At 38.8% G+C, this 21,011-nt stretch overlaps 1 protein-coding gene across 1 annotated transcript in view; it reads left to right on the top strand.

Annotated features, from left to right (window-relative positions):
* The window catches only part of tacr1a (tachykinin receptor 1a), a 39,174-nt gene extending 23,206 nt beyond the window's left edge, over positions 1-15,968 (top strand). Inside the window, exons 3-5 of the mRNA XM_053326232.1 lie at positions 7,295-7,445; positions 10,391-10,587; positions 14,035-15,968. Of these exons, the coding sequence (XP_053182207.1) occupies positions 7,295-7,445; positions 10,391-10,587; positions 14,035-14,386 (700 nt within the window). The 3' untranslated portion in view covers positions 14,387-15,968. The remainder of the gene's footprint in view (positions 1-7,294; positions 7,446-10,390; positions 10,588-14,034) is intronic.
* The last annotated feature ends 5,043 nt before the right edge of the window (positions 15,969-21,011 follow it).

The following is a 21,011-nucleotide window of genomic DNA, read 5'->3' as shown; positions in this document are numbered from 1 at the left end:
TGAACGATCTCATCATGATGGTATTCCCTCATTATAATAAATAGACTATAATTTGCCTTTAAATTAAACTGACACACAGAAATTCACCAACCAATACTTAACATAATTATATGTTAAAGTAACATTCAGCTGTACCAAGATTAGATAAGTCAGGTGCTCAGGCTGGAGTCTTTTTTTGTTGTTGTTGCCGTGTTTAGCTTTAGAAACACATTTTCTTCAGCAGAATGTACATAAATTACAGTCTAGATAAGTTTAATCATCATCATTATAGGTCTTGGCTGAGGTTTGATATTTCTGCAGAAATAACTGAGCTAAAAACAAGCTGCTTACTTGAAATCATGTAACAGAAAAGAATAGGTTTCCACAGGTTTTAAAGGTGCAATGTGTAGGATTTTTGCCACCTGCACCGAACAAATAGAGGGCAGCAGGTGTTTTCCATTCAATCATGGAAAAATCACACAGCACTGGCTTCCTTCTAATATTTGTTTTCTGCTATAAAAATGAACACATAGCAACCTCCAAAGCCAGATTAAAAAAACCCACAAAAACTGGAGCTGTAATAACTGTAATATAAAACCATATTAAGAAGCAGCTTAGAGTTTTAAACCCTGGCCTATTTCAGCTGTCAGACTTTCACACCATTAACCAGATCATCACTTGTGCTCTGAATGGGGGACATATTTCTTAAACTATGAAGTGATTCTCCAAATACTTTTCTGCACTTTCAGCAGTTTTGAGCTTTATAAAGGCAAAGAGATGCGCAATAATCCACAGAACATACCTAGGTTTAGCCACCAGTCCGTTCCTCATCTCTCACGTCTAATTTCTTTTGTGTTAACAAGGAAATAAACGCATTAAAATAACCTTAAAAAGTCATTTAAGAAGGAAAAAGTTGTGCCAAAACTAATAAATCAGATAAATGAAGGAGTTTGAGGATAGCTGAATTGGAATAACAGCAACAGTGCAATTAATTAAAGCTTGATTGAAAAACCACTAAGCTTTATATTTGTTATAACACTCCATTTTAACTATTCTACTGACAGCATTATTTATTGATTTGTCTCTTTTGATAATCTTTCATCAGTAATACAGTTCGGCTGCTCCATTCAATTTTGTTAGACAGTGTTGAGCCAAAATCCAAGCAAAGGTTCTTTTCATCTGCCTCTCGTATCGACCATCATTCCACCTACAAAGCCACTTTAATCATGTAAATCAGTAGAATCTGTAAATTAACACACCATCTCTGCTTGATTTACCCTCATACTTCATCAATCACCGTCTGGAGGAGTACAAAGGAAGGAGCTCTTCAGGTACATTTAAGGATGGATACTTTTACCCAAACTAGTGACCTGAGTGTACAGTATGAATGTGTCATTCTTAGCGGTTGTGTTTGTCTTTAGATTCTGAGATAGAGCATACAGAGATTCATGGCTGTTCAGCAGTGACGGATCATGGAACGCAGTCGTTTTCTCAAAGCCTGAAAACATCTTTACACAGTCTGATCCTGGCAAGTCACACTGACAGGCCTGACTTTTTCAGGACCAGAGAGTAGCTTTGCTTATGACAGCTAGGCTTTTGAAAACACACACGCCTGCACATACACACTTTGGAAAAAGTCAAGGCAAGAAATGTGAAGCCAAATGAATTCTTCCTCTCCTTTTTGTCACATCCCAGTTTGGAAAGTCACTTTCTTTTAGCTTTTACTAAGACAGAGACACAACCTCCCCCACAACCCATTTCTCCTCCTTTTTGGCACTCTTGTGTAAGATGAAAAACAAGTGTATCCGACGCATTGGCAATGAATTACAAATGTTGACTACCTGTTTTTCTTTGAAGTGACCATGTTTCCACTCTATCCTCGTAATTTTTAAGCGTATTAGCAAGCGGTTATAGCCAATTTCACACCTCTCTGACTATAAATCCAATGAAGGATGCCAAAGAGAGAGCAAAAAAACTGATATACACTATATTGCCTATGCTGGTTAATCTAATTTAACTCTTGAAAAGACACTTAAACACATCCACAGAAACACACATAGGGCACATAGGGATTTACCTAAGACGTTTCCTCTAAGCTCATTACTCATATGGGCACTTGTGTGCATACAAATCACATTTCTACTTGTAAGTGGATTGCGGCAGCTTCCGTTTTCTCCGAATTGATTTTCCTCAGCCTTATGGTAAATGCTCTCTGCGTTATGTGTGACCTGCTCCTGCGTGTGTTTGCTTTAGTTAACACTTTAAATACGGTTTCATTACACCGACGCGGCAAAAACGGTTGACTTCTCGGTTTAATTAAAGACGAGATTAGATTTTTCTCCTCTGCACTCCTGTGAAAAGAGGATGTAAAAAAAAGCACAGGTGTCACAAATAACATTAATAGTGTTCCATTTAGTGGTGCCAGAGAGCCAGCGTGCAAAATCAAGACCGTAGCTGTATCCCAATTCAAATGTTCAAGTACATTTTAAGTATGTGGTAGAAAAGTGGCAGAGCTATACTTGAAAAAGTAAATGCATACTAAAGATGCTTGAGAATTCAGTGCCCAAAGGAAATGAGCTGTGGACATTGGTGAGATAGCAATAGCAACAAAGAAAGATGGAAAAACAAAAGAAAGCATGTGTTAGAACAGCTTTCTGTCTCTAGTTTAATGGCAAAAGCATTTTCATGGCAGCTGGTGTCATTCGCTGTTAGTACAAAGTAGTAGATTCAATTTTATGATGCAACTGCAAAGAATGAAGTGTATGGTCATTTTAGCATAGTGCACACTATACAATTAGTATGTAATATCAATGAATGCAGTTACCATTACGTTCTGCATCAGATGCACCGAACTTTACTATTATTGGGGTCAAATCTGGTCCAACTGTCTCTCACGGGTGTGTGGGCGTGTTCGAACTGTGACATTTCCCTCACTCTGCTCAGACTGGATTTCGCTCCCACTTCAATAACTTGAGAAACACAGTTGGACATGTTTGCTTCCAGGCATGAATTGATTCCACCAAGAGTTTGTTTGTTATGCAAAATGGCGAGGCTCTCTGGTATTCAGTCGGTTTGAAGAGGGGGAGGGACTGACCCCTCATTCAGGAAATATCGCTTGTTCTTGTATAAAAAGGTGGATCATTTGTGGAATGCTGTTGTTGTCCAGGACCTTACCTCATGTTCTATCCCACCTGCTTTACGCAACACATTTAAAGTCATTTTTGACGGTGGCTTGGTGGTTAGCACTGTTGCCTCACGGCAAGAAGGTCTTGGGTTCAATACCCGGCTGGAGCAGGGCCTTTCTGTGTGGACTTTGCATGTTCTCCCTGTGCTTGGATGGGTTTTCTCTGGGTGCTCCAGTTTCCTCCAATTGTTAAAAACAAGATTCCAGATTTAACCATGGTCACAGTTTGTTGCCTATGACAAAGATACTGACATAGAAATGGGGTTGGTCCCTGGTGGCTGCCCACTGCTCCTAATACTTACTTAATACTAGATGGGTTAAATGCAAAGACTGAAATTCACTGTACAACTGTATGTTTGACAAATAAGTTACCTTTTTTCATGGCAGACACTTTGACTTTAAAAAGCACAGGTGGATCTTAACACAGTGGAAAATTACCTCAACAATGGCTCTGTTCCATTTATGTGTCCCAGTAAGTTACTGTACAAGCAACAACACAAAGGCCATGAGACCTACACATGTAATCTGAATGAAGCCATGATTCATGTTGTTAATTGCACCTGTGCTTTTTATGCTATGACATGTTACTTATGTGGACATTTCAGAAGGTAAGAACCAGAGCGAGTGTGTTAAAAGTTCCCAGCAGCTATAATTACAAAATCAATGTTTCAATCTCACAGACCTTCGTCAGGCCAGCAATAAAAAGACACAGGTACTTTAGTTACACAGGTGATTGTGATGTGCGTGATTGAGACTCAAGCTGCTCTCAAATCGGACCAATTAGAAACAGCTGGACTGTCTGATACTCCAATATGTAAGTCAAAGCATACCTCTAAGAAAATGAACGGGAGTAGAATCAAATAAATCACACCAAAGGGTAAATTGAATATATACATTGTAAGCCAGAAAAACAATCCAGTTAAGATCATATCAACTACTTTCAAAAAAGGTTCAAGATCAAAATCTAAGTTTAGGCCCTTAGGTGATAATGTATTAAGGGTAGAAATGGTAAATATAGAATGCCTCTCTTTTCCAAAGGATGTTATTGATGTCCATTCCTCTTCTGGGGGTTTTCACATGTTCAGTCCCAGTGTATCTCAGTGTGGATGGGTTGTTTTGAAATGTGGTGAAAGTACAGCTACAGGGTTCTTTTGGTCAATAGTACGTATGCTACTTCTATGCTCTGGTCTTGAGACAGCGTGTTGTGTTTCCTGTGTAAGCCACACGACAGACATTTGATCATGTAGATGACATTTTTAGTTTTACAAGTAATGATACCCTTGAGATAATTTTTTACCAGAATGTGCATGAGTAAAAGAATGACATTTGAAAGTAAAATTTGTATTGTGCACAATTTCCACATTTATAATTGCCAGCTGGAATAGTCGATAAAAAGTGAGTAGGTCTTTCTAGAACTTTCAGACCATCCACCATCTGCTGGGCTCACACAGCTTTTTTATGACTCAGGATACTTTGCAGTATGGATTAAAACCTTGTTCTCACAGGGAAGATTCTCCGAGTCTAATCTGTAAACCAACAGTCACTAACATTTATACAGTTAATGACAGGTTTGAGATAACACATCTCTATAACACATGGCTCTAAGTTTAATGAATGCAAGCTGTGGGGTGCTATCGACAAGTTCCCTAAATGCTGACAAAAAAACAAACAAAAGCTTCTTTTAACACAATCTAATAAGCACTTGAGAGCATTCTCAATTGACTTAATTGATTTCCTGTATTTTACATCCACTTAATGTCGAGTCAGGCCAAGAGTAATTATTGGATTTGGATGAAGGAGTTTAGAAGAAAGGGCTGAGTCGACTACAAGCATACTTAAAAAGACAATAGACTGGTCCCCTGCACAGAGGGCATAAGAGGCAAATTTATTGTCTCATTATTCTTGAAACTTACATCCATTTTTTCATTTATTGACGCCTTGTTTATTGCAATGAGTATATCCAAACAGCAACTTCCCACAATATTGTGGACATTCTTGGCATGTAGCAGGACTTCTTCACATTTCCTTTAATGGCTTCCAGTGGAGTAAAATATAGTTTTAAAAATTGTACTGCTGACTGAGGCCTACAGGGCAGACTGGTGTCCGTCTATATCTCAGAAGTGTTAACTTCTTATAAGATGCCTTCAGGCTGAAGGAACCACACTTTCAAAGCTCCAATATTAACTTCATTTTTGATCTCTCTATGTATGTGTGTGTGTGTGTGTGTGTGTGTGTGTGTGTGTAGGTGTGCGTAGGTGTGCGTGTGTGTCCATTTCTCAGTTTGTTGTCATTTTTTTTCTGATGAAAGCCCCTGTACTGCGGGGTACTCAGTGGTATTAACATAATTGTAGTTAATTGCCAAGGAAATGGCCTGTGAGGCTCATCTGCAGTGTTTGCAGAGGGGAAATCAGATTGTCCCTCTGTGCATGGTGGAGTCAGAGGGTCTTTCCTCTCTGAACGTTGTTAAACACAATATACACACACACACTCTACACAAGTCAGAGTGTTATAATCCGAATTTTCCACCTTCTAATGGACATTAACGCATGCACACACACATATACACAGCACACAAATGTACTGACATAAGGCATATTAACAGGCACACACACGGGGAGTCACGGGGTCAAACACTGTGTCTATAAAAAATCACCACATCATTAGCTAAATACTGAAACTGTCATATTTAATTATTTCATAAAGGGTTTAAATTCATTGGACAGTTATTGGAACAGAGGTTGAAATGCTGCCCGTACAAAGCAAAAGTGTTTCTGAGACCTCTGGCAAACACACTAATGATGATTGATTCAGCTCTCGACTCGAATGAGTACATTTGTATCTTAGTCCTTGCTGTTTCTATACTTTGGGGTTAGGTGGGGAGTTGGCAGGCTGGAAAATGGATTCAGAGACGTTCCATTAAGTAGGAAATGCCCACAGCAACTAAAATACCTTTTTAAACAATGTTGGACTGTGCATTGGGCACTGCCTTTATTATTCACTACATCACTACCTGACTTAAAGCCACTACATTCAATATCTTTATGCCCCCTCAGCTCCAGGCTGCTTTCTGGTTTATTTTTGCTCAGTGTTTTGTAGCTCACAACTTTATTGTTTTGGGTCACTCTCACTGCTAATATTCAAGTTGTTTACACATGTAGTAAGCAGCAGTTTTCAAGGACAAAACTGGTGAACACCCACTACGCTACCTGCGCCAAACGGCAGGCAGTTAGCAATTTAGCGGCTAGCTGGTGAACATAGTGATTTCCTTCAGGAGTTGTTAAATATCAAACCAGAGTTATAAATAAATGTTGGAGCTGCATTCATTACTTGGCCTGAAACACAATTTCAAATACATTCTGATATTGATACATTTTTGTTGGATGTGTAAGCAGACAACCGTTGCTAGTATGTTAGCCATATCAACATAAAAAAACCCATAATGTTTTAACTCATCATCTCCTTCTGTTATTATACAAAGCACTTAACTGCTCTTAGATAATCAGACTTCATAATGCAATTATTGTCAAGTGTTAACCTTGGCAGCTAGCTAATTCAAAATCCTTTTTATTGATCTGAGGAGCATTTGCTGGTACTTTCGTCATGAATTTTGTGCTTATTTACCATTTGAAGGCATTTTTGCACACAGCTAATCAAGCCCATAATTATAAACAGCTTATGACCGTAGGTTACCTCATAAACCTTTGAACATATATACAGAAAAGCTTCAATTTGTGATTCAGACTGATTTATAACAACTTGACATTTTTGTCCATATATGCTCAGAATCAGAGAAAAAAATGTGACCTTTTTCACATTAGACACTCTAGCTCTTCAAAGCAAGAGGAGCACAGGTGTAACTTATAGCTTTAATTGCGGCTCTGTTATGTTAAGATGTTCCAGTAAGCCATAATGAAACACAGCCATTATGCATGTTAAGTTACAGCTGTGCTTTTATTGCTATGATATTCCAAATTTCTGTCACTCTTCTCACTGTTTTTTTGGGATTTACTAGTAATGACATGATATAACGATATTTAGGAATCAGCTATAGAGGTCAGAAACAATGCATTTACTGTACTTTGTTAATTTATTGAAATCATAAATAACATGAGTCTGGCTTTGTTTTTATAGCTACCATGTGTGTGTGGCCATCCTGATCTACTTCCTTCCCCTGCTGGTGATGGGTTGTGCTTATTTGGTGGTGGGACTTACCCTCTGGGCCAGTGAGATCCCAGGAGACTCCTCTGACCGCTATAAGGAGCAACTGACTGCCAAACGCAAGGTAACCTGCATTTCAGATAGCTGGCCGCAGCTTTGCTAATGTAATCAGATTACTCTAATCTTATCACACGCACTCCTGCGCAGTCCAATCCTGAGCAGGAAGTGGCTGCAGTGTTCACGTCTGCCTGCATTTTCCTCCACTGATGAAATAATCATCACAGCACCATGAAGCTGAATCCCTGCCCTCTCTCCTTTCATCCTCTCTTCCATTGTAGTTTTACAGCCCACCTCTACCTTTTCATCTTCTTTTTCTTCCCTACCTAAAGGAGCGTCTGTAAAAAAGTAAATACATTTTTGTGGTCAGCTAAACCCCTGCAAAATGGATTTTTTATTGATCAATTTGGTCCAATAACATTTGAAAAATCGAGAAGAGTCACCTGATAACATTATTTCAGTTTTATTAGTCGATAATTTAGTAAGATTTAGTAGTTAAAGTGATAGTTTTATATGTACGTTTACACAGTGTCAATGGTACAAGGATGTGCTGGATGATAAAACAGGCAAACTCAGCATTAAGAGCACTAGTTATAAAATATAAGATTAAAATATAACACTACATACATATATGAAAATGAGGTTTAGGTATGAAAGTAGTCCACAATCATCTCTTTAGTTTTACTGACGTTGAGAAAGTTTGGTGTCCTGGCACCAGCTGGTTAGTGTCTTTACCTCTTCTCTGTAAGCTGTCTCATTGTTGTCTGTGATGAGTACCAGGATGGTCATATCATCAGCAAACGTAATGATGATGATGTTGGAACTGTGCTGCCAAGTACAGTTAAATGTAAACAGGGGGTGAGCAGACAGCCCGGTGGTATGCCTGTGTATAAGATCAGCAAGGCTGAGGTATGACTGCTGATTCTCAGCCTCTGGGGCCTGGCCATCACAATGTTGAATATCCAGTTGCAGATGGAGGTCTCTAGATCAAGATCAACAAGCTTAGAGATGAGTTATGAGGGAATAATAGTGTTGAAAGCTGAAATGTAATCAGTTAACAGCATTCTCACATATGTATTCCCTATTTCCAGATGGGTAAGTGCAGTGTGTGTTGCCAAAGAGATGATGTCGTCGTTGGCCCTGTTTGGTCTGTATGCAAACCGAAGAGGGTCCAAAGTGTCAGAAAGTGAAGAGCAGATATTGAGTTTTAACTAGTTTCTCAAAACACATCATGATGACTGAATCAGTGCCGTAGGGGGGTAGTTGTTTAAACAGGACGCCACTACTACTACTGCAATCCATGGTAGATGCCTTGAAGGGGGAGGGGACCCCGAACTGACTCATTGAGAGGTTGAAGATGTAAGTGAACACCTTTGCCAGTTGATCAGCACACACCTTGAGAGCCCAGCCAGGCATACTGTCCTGTCCTGGAGCTTTGCAGGGGTTGACCCTTTAGAAGGACAATCTTACATCAGCTGTTTTTTGGGTCAACGTAGCAGCCTCCTTGCTCACAAGTGGACACATGGCAGGTGCTGTGTTATCCGCATCAAGCTGAGCATAAATGATATTGAGTTCATATAGGAGCAATGCAGTGTGCCGCAGTGGGTCCTTGATGCAGCGTTATATACTCCACATGCTTGTTGGATCAGAGTAGTAGTAGCTGGACTCCACTTTGTCCCTCTAGGCCCTCTTGGCATCCCTGATGTCCTATGACAGAGTCTGTGTGCGCATCCTCAAAACATCTGCCAGCAATTGTCTCAAAGCAGTCCTATAAGACTCCCTCAGTCTCTTTCAGGACTGCTTTATTTATCTCCATTCAAGTGAGTGGAGATCCAACTGGAAGCTGGCCAGTTAAAGTCTCTAGGGTGCATGCTTCATGGGTCCAAAAATGCAGAAGCAATTATCCAGGTAATTTGTTTACTGCCAGAAGCCAATATTTTTTGGCTTCATGCACCACTGCGCAACTTTCCTAGGAATTAACAGGGTACCATCTTTGTGTCCAGTATCCTGATCTTCTTAATACATTCATAGGTAAACACTATATTCGCTAAACATGTTAATCCTCACTGTTCATTTTAACATTTGAGAGCTATAAAAACACTATATAAACATTTCTGCTAGGTGGACTTTGTATAATGTGACTCTGAATATACAAAAATGGAAATAAAATGCAGCTGATACACATTTTTGTATAAGCAAATGTCCAAATTTGACCTCTATTTATTCTAAAAATCACCATTCAAACATGTTTATATTCTATAACATATTGTCCTGGACCATAAACTAGCCGTGCCTATGAGCCACTAGCATGTCTGTGCACTCTACTTTACCCTAATGTTTTCACAGAATGGTAAATACAAACACATTAACATGGAAATGGTCATATTTCAAGTATTGTAGAAACTAATGGACATACATACAGTAGCCTACATCTTTAATGGAGCCTTATCCAGCACATGGAAGAAAGGGCAGTAGGCTATTATATTTCTGGGAAGCTGTTTTGGACAGAATTTTCAATGAACTTCAAAACCACAAAAAGAACCAATCCATATATTCTTTTTGTCTTTACTGTCTGTCTTGACTATTTTACCTGTGCAGGACACCAGTCCAGCCTCACAGATCCGTTATATCAGTCCATGCACATTATATTCAAATCATGCTCATAGGCGCTGTGTCTAAGTGCATTAGACTGTCATTTTAACAGACAGAAAGTTCAAAGCAGCTGAGCTTTTTCACAGATGGACAGATATGTTGCTACTTGTTTAACCAACAGAGAGGTTTGTTTAAGAAAAGAAAAAGTGGATGATGAGTCCTCGGAGGAGACAGCCAATGCGGTGCAGCATGTCACATTGTCAGAACATTGCAAAAAAAAGTGGAACATTGACAATACCTACTGTAACATTGTTATGATTGTTGGATTTTTCTTGACAGGTCGCTCTATTATTTATTCTGCAAGTATTCTGTTACGCTGCTGTGTGTGTGTGTGTGTGTGTGTGTGTGTGTGTGTGGCAGGTGGTGAAGATGATGATTGTGGTGGTGTCTACGTTTGCCATCTGCTGGTTGCCGTACCACGTCTTCTTCCTGCTGCACGAGTTCTTTCCCAAAATGTTTGAGAAAGCGTTCATCCAGCAGGTGTACCTGGCCATCATGTGGCTGGCCATGAGCTCCACCATGTACAACCCCATCATCTACTGCTGCCTCAATGACAGGTGAGTCTAACACACACACACACACACACACAACCACACACACACACAACCACAAATACACATATTTAATTTCATGCATTTCTCTGTTATTTGGAAATTATGTTCTTCAAATATGTTCAACTGCAGAGAGGACCAGGCCTTGAAATTGGGTTATATTATTACTAAGACACACTCTGGTCTTAACTTATTCTGATAACCTGTTAATGCAAACTCTTCCATTTTTACCCTGTCCTCAGAATAATGTAAATTTTATAGCAACATAGTCAGGAGTTTTTCTTTTTACCAAAAAAAACCCCCACAATTCTCACCATTAAGTCATTTTTATGTTTGGAGCCACTGTCAATGAAACTGAACACTTGATATTTTCACGTTTAAAATAGAATAGAAACTAGAAACTCTATCTTGGTAGATTTTAATTGAAAGAATTCTAACTTGAGAGCACATGATAATAAACAAGCATTCAAATTCAAACCCTTGTACTACTTCAACAAGGTTGTTCCTACAATGCACCGTCTGTCTGACCAAGGCTATACGGAAAAACAGAAAAAAAACAGGATATACATCTAAGAAGTAATGAGTGGAAGCGTAAATGGGATAAAGGTTGGTAATGATAAGGCTGTCAACTGTGTAAAGTGAAACTGCTTTATAGTTACATTAGCTTGGAACTTAAGTGAAGGAGCGGAGGCACCACTAAAGAACGGAGCCACGTCTACAACATAGAATAGAATTAGGCTACAAATTTAATTTGAATTAATTCAGACAAATTATGAGTTGGTTCAGATTTTTTTAAATTTGACATTTGGAAAAAGTTCACCATATAATTTTGCCTATACATTATCTTCAGGGTGATGTCCTGAGATTGAGGCTGTTTCCAGTTTCCTTATATAGAATCTAGCAAACAGTCATTTCACTTATAAATTATCATAGATATAAGTATACAAAACAATTCAACCATAATCTTTTACCACGTTTATTTGTAATCCTCAGCCTCTATAATATTAAAATGCTCTAATATACAGCATTTCAACTTATCTCATCACTAAATGCAATGATTGAATCTCCATGCTTCAGTACAAAGCAGCAAACTGCATACTTTCAACCTAGTTTTTTAAAATAAAGTATACTAAAATCTCTTAATATTTATGGTAATACTCAAGAAAAGGAATAATCCCCCTTTTTTTGTTTACAAAAGATGACAACTCGTCCTTGGGGATGTTTTTCCTAGTTTAGTAGAAATCATATTCTCCTTCAGGACTGCAGCCAATGACAAACACACACTCAGGTACACACCCCAATATCATATCACCCACCGCTGGCTCAGTGATAGGTAGTTGAAACCTACACCACAGGAGAGAGGCTGCTTCTGCATCTGTACTGTGAAAAAAGCTCTCCACACCACAAAGACTTAGAGTTAGAATAAACTTCTACCTTTTAACATGGATCCCTGAAACTGACTGAATCCCACTGTGAACATCAGTAGCTTACTCTCAAACTGTGGTGAATTAGCATTCTGCCTGTCAACAAAAATGTCAATGAATTTACAAAATTGTTTGGCAAAATGTAAACAGATGGTTAACTCGGCTTGTTGTCTTGAATCCATCATCTCTCATCATCTTCTATCACGGCCACCTGTTAATTGTCTTTGTGGTGTCAGAAGAATGAGATTTCACACTTGTGTGTTCTCACCTCTGAAATTCATTAAGTACTAAAAATGCAAATATATGGGTTGGATGGCAGCGAGCTGACGTTTAGTCATAATGCCGTACAGGCTATCGACTGGCTTTTGTCTCTATCATTTCAGCTGATTTAAATTCAAATGTGTAACTGATGATGGTCCTGTCTTCTCATTTTTCATCAATTTTTTCTCATCTCTCTCCTGCTCTCAGCAATTGACATCTTCCCCCTTTCCCTCCCTCTTTACTTCCCTCCCTGCCTGGCCCTGGGCTGTGTGTATGTGTTAATGTGTGTATGTGTTTGTGTGTGTTTTAGTGTGCCTACCATTGTGAGGTGTTGCCATTCTGTCGTTGGATCTCAAGCACAATGCTTATTTTTATCTCCACTGTATGTGATTTTTTTTTTTTTTTTTTTTTTTTTGCATTTCTTCTCAACATTTAAAATTACTTCTAACATATAAATTCACACTTGGCAAACACACTGTGCTGGTAAAATTAGCCTTTCAGTAAATGTCATCATTAAATGTCAAATACAACATTTGGTGTTAATTAACATGTGAATGCTTCAGTTTCGAACAGTGTGTGGTCTTTGGCTGTTTCTCATATGTCTATTAGTCACTGAATGCTGTCAGTCAAAGCACATATGCTGAGATTCTACTCCTACATTAAGCTATTATAGTAAACCGTTTTTTTTTCATATTGGGAAGTCTCCAAGTTGGCTCCTTTTGATTGTGTGAAGTTGGAAAAAAAAGATTTAGCTGAATATAAATGCTGACTTGATTTGGGTTCATGGTGTCTATCCTCAATATACTGCATCCATTTATTTTAGAATATTACTGAAATATGACTCATATTATCAGTATTAAATCCTAGGCAGGTTAATAAAAGAAATATAGTATGTCTAAACATTTTCCCTCCCAACATGACATTGACAGATGATGTTGTGGTTTATACTTTACTGTAGAAGTCTATGATGGTGTATTTTCTGACTCTGAGTAACAACTGAAGAGTTTATTTTGTATCCATAATGGAAAGAGGAATGGTACTGCATTGGATAGATGTGTTTTTCTGCAAACAAACAATGGAACAACATTATGATTGATGTGGAGTTGTGTGTCTTGGAAAATATAAGATCATTTTTCGCTCTTTTTTTAGTTCTGTTTTGCTCTCTACCATCTACTGAGGGAAACCCTTGACCCACTAAATTATTAGGAATTATTATGTTCAACAGTCAATGGTTCACTTTATCCTTCTGCTGGTGCTGCACATGTAGTGTACATATAATACAATTAGCCTTTTCAATATTAACAGCTGCCTGTTACTGGAAATGAATGTTGAAAGTGAACTAAAACAGTAAAGTTGTGTGCTGGAAAACTAAAACAATGTGCTAAAAGATGCTAAAATGTTCCTGTTGAGTTGTGATAATCTTAAGGTTTCATGCAGTCTTAAGCAAATCTATGCCACATTTGAAAGACAAGATAACTGATTTGAAGCATATCTGTCCAATGCATGCCAAGAAGGTCACTGTCACCAACAAACCTGATGATGTTTACGGTTTAGTCAAGATTTAATCAAGGTAACCAGTGGATCTGGTTTGTGCAGTTCAGCCTTCAGGTGTCTGTAAAGGTAGCTGATCAGGAAACCCTCACACATGTAGATGCAGATTATTGTCATGGCAGCTATCTTTTCAGCCGTAGCATGTGAACTAAGACTGAACCAGTTAAATATGCATAAACTGAACTAAAACAAATGAATGTGTACTTTTCCAACACAGGTTTCGCGCTGGTTTTAAACAAGCCTTCCGCTGGTGTCCCTGTGTCCCTCGTGGCAATTACGAAGGCCTGGAACTCAAGTCCACTCGCTACCTTCAGACTCAGACCAGCGTTTACAAGGCTAGCCGGATGGAGACCACTGTGTCCACAGTTCTGCAGGTTGGCGACGACATGGAGCAGCCTAAGATAAAGGCAATGGCTGGTCCTGGTCCTGGTCTTGGTGGGGCTGCTGTCGGGGCCAGACCGCATAGCTCCTCCCTGGACCTCACCTCAAATGGGTCATCATCCCGGAGCGTCTCCAAAACTGTTTCAGAGACGTCCAGTTTCTACTCCAGTAACAACCTGCAGGAATAGACCTTAAACACAGGTGCCACTACTGTATGTTGGACAGCAGGGACAGAGTGTGAGTCGACTGTTCTTTTTGCCTGCGTGTGTTCATGCAAATGGGCGGAGAGAATGTGTCACTTTGTCTGACTGTGGATGTGTTTTTGATGAGTACATTGTCGGCGTTTCAGCTGGAACATCATGTTAGGTAATTTGCAAGTGAGACTAAGTTCCGGTTCACTGAGTGCTGCTCTCACCCACAAAGCCCTTGTTTAAAGCACTCATGCTACTCACAGTTAATGATCAGCGCCAAAAATTGATGATGAGCACTTCGACGACATGAGCACATTCCAGTTCAAAAGCTAAACTATAACAGATGCTACAGGGCCTCATATCTTCACAGCTTCTGCCAGTCACACCAGCCTTCTCTCAGTGCAGAGCGAAGGTTCACGCGTCCTCGATCATTCAAGCTGAGCGACTTCACACAGTCTATTTTAGCGTCGAGCTATAACATGAGACCAGCATGCTGTGAACACAGCGGCTCCTCATCTTAACAGGAGTGTTCTCTAAAAAAAAAAGAGAGCTCTGAGACTTCACTCTCCCAGAAATTTCTCTACATCTCAACTTAACTCTTCTCCAAGAAAACACATTTTGAAAACAGAAGCAGATGTGTGGTTTCAGTTGAAAGGCTCAGCCAGAGGAGGTGGTGGAGGGAACAAAAAAAGAACAACAAAGAATAAACTCTGAACTTTGCATGTGTGTATATGCGTGTGAACTGATGAGAATGCTAACTCTGTTTGGCCGAGAAGGACTTGCTCAGCAAATCCAATGAGCAGGATGAGTGCCTGTGTCGAGATGAAGGAACGCTCTCGGGATCCCCTGCAGGCACTGCTGAAATGTTCCAGCCTTCACCTGAACAGCTTTCATCTGACTAAACATTGATTTGAACAGCTGGTAGCATCATCTGAGCATCACAGCGATGCTTCAAATGCTGAAGAGGCAACAACGAATCGCAAGTTTTACTAAAACCTGAGTCCCAGGTTAAATCCTCCATGACACCACTGACACAGGTGTGTAGCTCTAGATTGATCCTGTCAGTTATCTGTCTGCCACACCTGCTCCACCTTTATCAAACCCACGACACCAAGTGGTGATCTGAATGCCAGGCACCACTTTCAAACTGTGAAATATTGATGTAACTCTCATTAGCAGCTCTACCTTTCAACCTGGCAGAAACATGCACTCTGTGTCTTAATGCGATTTGGCTGGATTAACTTTACACCTGACATTAACATGTCTTCAGTAAATCGTTATATAGTTTCTTGGCTCTTTAATCTGTGTGCATTTTTTAAAAATATCATTTTCATGTTTGTTAAACGTGGCTATAGTCACCTCTGACCATCTCAGCAGGTGACTTACATAATAAGGTAAGCTTCTTTCACATATCTACAGTTTACATGCTGTTACTCCATCTAAATGCAATCCAGTCATTAGATGCATGTTAACATCAGGTTTAAAGGGCTTTGTAGAAGTTTCAGTGTGGAATGTGCACAGGCAGCCTGCTAACTGTAGCTCTCTAATCTGCAGTGATGTGCCTTGCTGCTTAGCATAATGTCTGTAAGAGGAAGGGGGTGGGGTGGGGGGTTAGAGAAGCAGCTCACTCTGCTGGGGTCCAAGCAAAGGACGGTTAGGTAACAGAGGCTACGGAAACCCACTGGGACAAATTGTCTTAACTTCCTGCCGTATTACACACACATGTTTGTCTTTATGTCCTTGTGGGGATATTTTCCTTAGCCTAGTCCCTTTCCCTAACTTTAACCATCACAACTAAATGCATGGACCTAAACCCAATTCTAATCTTAAACAACTCTAATCTTAAAATTAAGTCTTAAGACTCAAATTGGCCTTTTAACGTTGTGGAGCCAAAATGTCCTCACAATCCAGAAATCACAGTGCTGGTTTTAACTGATAGTGGTCCTCTCAAGGATAGAAAGACATGAACACACACACACACACACACAAGCACATATAACCAAACTGTCTTACTACAGTGGTGAATTTGTTAGTTTCAACAGATTTGACTCAATAATCAAACTTATTTTGAGATTTTTACTTTGTAGTGGTGAAACTACATGTGTTATCATTTGTTTAAAGAAGTGAAGTTAATTATTGGAAGCTGAAATGTTTCACAAATATTATGCAGTGAGCTTAATACCTGTGCCTGTAAGTGAAATCTGCAAGTCTGACATGCTCGCTGTGTGTACAAAATAACACAAAAGCTCAGACAAATAATGAAACTAGAATCTACACTGACACACAGTGCAAGAAGGGGAATATTTAAGTATGAAAATTATATTTTTAGTGACATGGTGAAAACTAATTTTGCCAGTTTGACTTGCTTTGCATTGGAAATCTATTGTGTTTTGGGAAAACAATTTATTTTTGGAGCCAGTACTAGATTAAAATATGTTCCAAGATATTATTTGCAGTGTGCATACACAACACATGCACACACTTATATAGAGAGAGAGATCACCTGTTGGCATCCATCTTTCCACTGTCACACACTGAGACTCATTTTCCACAGTCCCCCTCCTCCCTCCTCCCTCCTGGTCTATTCCCAGCACACAAAACCTGTTGTTATAGATTCCTCTGTCAGCTGATGTGAAACTGAGGAGTAGATGTGAAGCAACATGACTTTATTGGCATTGCAGCTTTATTCAGCTCACAAAACCTTGTCTTGGTGACATGGACACATATCAACAACTAACACTGACGTACCAACAGTGAGGCAGGGACAACAAGGGGTCACATTCAGTGCAAGGAGAAAATCAAAGACATACACCAGGCGTTAGACAGTATTAAAACCTGTACCTGACTTTCCACTTTTTCACAGAAGCTACAATATAAACCTTATAAATCCCACAAAGCTTTCAGGAGATTAATGTCTTGGCCGAGTCATCATTTCAACAGTGAGAGCATCAAAATCACAGATGTGTTGCTTTGATGCTGCAGGCTAACACATTAACATACACTTTGTTGAGTGATAGTCTATGACATCCTTTTGAAGATTCAGAGAAGAGGAACTCAACTATAATACACATTCACAAAGGTAGTGGTGTATATTTTGTTATGAAAGTTCATAAATGTTTAAAATATGATGTAAAATTAAAAAACAAATATATTATATTAAGTCTTATAAGCCCAGCCTTCACTTAGCATGGAAACACGAGGATATCATTTGGAATAAAAAGGAGGCAGACCCAATAAAAAGAAATGAAAGTATAATATTTCATTATGTGTAAAATATTTAATCGTCAACATTAAAAGCAACATGCTAAGCCAGAGGCCATTCAACATGGGTCAACAGAACAGTTACTTGATATCCAAGATGTGAACACATGACAGACAGCTGGCAACAATATAACACGTTAGAGATGCTGAATGTATTGGTTACACTCTGTGATTAATAACATGCATGTAGAACAAACAGTTGAGCTTATACTTTCTATTATTTACACTTTGTTATGACAAAGACTCCATAAATACACTTTTAGACAACTGACCTGCTATGATGTCATTAAATGCATTGAGACAGCCTAATTCTGACCAACACAAGACTTATTACTATATAATGGTATATTATTGGCAGTGATGTAAGATGTATTCAAATCCTTTATACTTAGGTAAAAGTGCCAATACAGCAATGTAAAAACTCCTGCATTTAAAATCCTACTTAAAGCACAGTATTAGCAGCAAAAAAGTATGTTGCACCCTGTATGCAAATATAAGCAGCATGTTACTGTTGTAGCTGCTGGAGATGGAGCTAGTTTCATCTACTTTATATACAGTGAGCTAGTTATGTTCAGTGGTTCCCAACCTAGGGGTGGGGCCCCTCCAAAGGGTCAGCAGATAAATGTGAGGACTGGTGAGATGATTAATGGGAGAGGAAAGAAGGAAAAACAAAGTTCTGATACACAAAAGTGTTTTCTGTTTTAGGAGTCTTTCTCTAATCTTTGATTTTTGCTGAAATATTGGATCATTTAAACATTTATTGAAATGAAACCATGTGAAAAGTTTAGAGGAAAAAAATCACTATTTGAGCTGTTTATTTTATTTTTTATTTATTTTGTTAGTTTATTCATCAGGGACAGTGCATATTGATAAATATTTCTGTAAATATGCCAGAATTAGCCCAAGGGCTAGTATTCATCTGTTGTTCTGTGTCTAAAACACTGTTATAAGATATGTCAGTTACAATAAATATAAAACACAGAGAGACATAAGCAAAACACAATAAAAACAGAGCATGGGATGATTGATCAAAGTAATAAACTAACAGTTACAGAACAGTTTCACAGGAGCAGGAGATACATAAGCAAGAATAAATGTGAGCAAAAGCAGACGTAAGCATAACAAATATGAGCAAGAATCAATACGAGCAACAGGACACAATAACACAACAGGGCAATTTAACTGCTGAAACAAAGACAGACATAAGAAAAACAAGTGCAAGAAACATGATAACACTAACGCAGGTCAAGCAAAACGACAGCTTAATAGCATGAAGATTCATAGACATCTGAAATGTGACCCTGACTGCACACTGCTTTTTGTAAGGTGTTAAAATACAAAAAGGTTGCAAGCCACTGTACAACAATGTGTTGTGTTTTAAAAGCTTGTTATATTATCCATTGTGTCACATGTTCATCTAAAAAGTAACTAAAGCTGTTAAATAAATGTAGTGGAGTGGAAAGTACAATATTTCCCTCTGAAATGTAGTGTAGTGGAAGTATAAAACAGCATCACATATAAATACTCAAGTAAAGCACAAGTACCTTTACAAGTGTACTTAAGTATACTATATACACTATAACTCATGATAATGTGTATAGAGTATGCTCAGATGTTGTCTTGAAGCATTAAGTATGCTAAAGTGTTGCCAGTGATTTATTTAGTGAGGATGAACTGTGAAGTTTTAAAATATCCAAAATCCCGTCAAACCTCCGAGAGGTAATTTAAAAATCATGATAAAACACACACACACACACACACACACACACACACACACACATACACACACACAGCAGTGAGACATTATCACTGCACCCTGTACTGACTGTTCTCCTTCATTTTGATTAATGTAGCTGAAGATTTCCTTAATCAGCCCTTCTTATTGTGTCTTTAAATATCAGCCACAGAGGACCTAAAGAGAGTGAGAGGGGAGAGAAGGACAGTATTGCGCTTGATGTTATTAAAACATTGTTATCTGATTACACAATGAGCGTGACCCGCCCCCCTCGCTGCCTCCTGTCCTGATAGGATGATTTCGGAGTTGGTGAGTTTGATAGGAGAATATTCCACGGCTGTGTGTAAATGAGCTCATAAGTACACTGGAGTGCAGATGAGGTTGTTGTTGTGCAGTTTTCCTGATGAGGACCAATTACCTTTGAAGGATAGTGAGATGAGGACCATCTTCTTCTACTGAGGGGAACGTGTTTGATGCCTCTGCTTAACAAGTTACATTAAGGTTTATGACCAGGGCTTTATCTGTTCCAGATCCTGCTAGAAGGAGCTCATAGAATGAAATTGGAACTATTTTTGGGACTCAGTCATAATAAAAAATCTGAATATATTATTTAAAACATAATTGCCAATAGATTACAGTGTGAAGAACTTTTTTCACCCAATCAATGAACATCACACACATTCTCCTATCACATCAATTGCTAAGACACATTCTTTGAAGTGATGCTACATTTCCCAAAATCTCTAAACACACATGCACACTCATCTTCACAAATGTCATACTTCCACATCAACACTGAACTCTGCACTCCAAGCCATGTAATGTTCCATTTAAACCAAACTTTGCCTTCAGATATCACAAAAAAGCCATTAAAAATCATTCTGAACAGACATATCCATGGATAAAAATAGTGCAACATCAGGCTTTTGTGAAGTTAAACTGAAACATAACTGCTGAGTGTAAGACTGAACCATAGTGGGATAGTCAGCTCAATGTCCAAAGGCACCACATTAAACCAGAGTCCATTTCTCAGGAAGGGTGGAGGCCTCATGCTTCATTTAATTCTCAAACACAAAGTTGCACCGTCTCACTGGAAAACAGCCATTACACACTGGTGAGATCAATTCAAAACACTACTATTATTATAAAGAATAATGGCTCTTATGGTTTCCCCCCAGGACAACCTCTTTACATGATAAACACAATATAAAGATAGAACACATGTAGGCATTTCCAAATACTTTAATTCCTCAATGTGTGTTAAAACCAATGAGAAAACAGTTTGAACATAAAGAAATAAAATGAAGGTGAATTGACCCACAGTCCTGTTATGTATCCTGACGTTTCGATTGGTGTTTGAACCATTTTGATTCTCAGTGTTTCCACCTGGGGAATTGTGTATTAACGAGTTTCCAGCTGTGATGAATCGAGATAATGATATCGAATGCCAGATCTTTCTAAATGAGCATGAGTGGAAATGGGGAAGAGTGTTTATAGTTTTCGGAAATGGGTTTTTCTTATGGTAGACTGCGTCATTGTTTGCAGACATTTAGTAAATAGGAACAGCTATAGTGTGTGACTGCTGGAGAAACACTGTTGCTCGTCAGAGAAGCTTAGGTACAAAGT

This window comes from Scomber japonicus, chromosome 9, assembly GCF_027409825.1.
Source record: "Scomber japonicus isolate fScoJap1 chromosome 9, fScoJap1.pri, whole genome shotgun sequence".
Lineage (NCBI taxonomy): Eukaryota > Metazoa > Chordata > Actinopteri > Scombriformes > Scombridae > Scomber > Scomber japonicus.
Note: the sequence above shows the minus strand (reverse complement) of the source record. Positions and strands in the feature narration are given on the sequence as shown.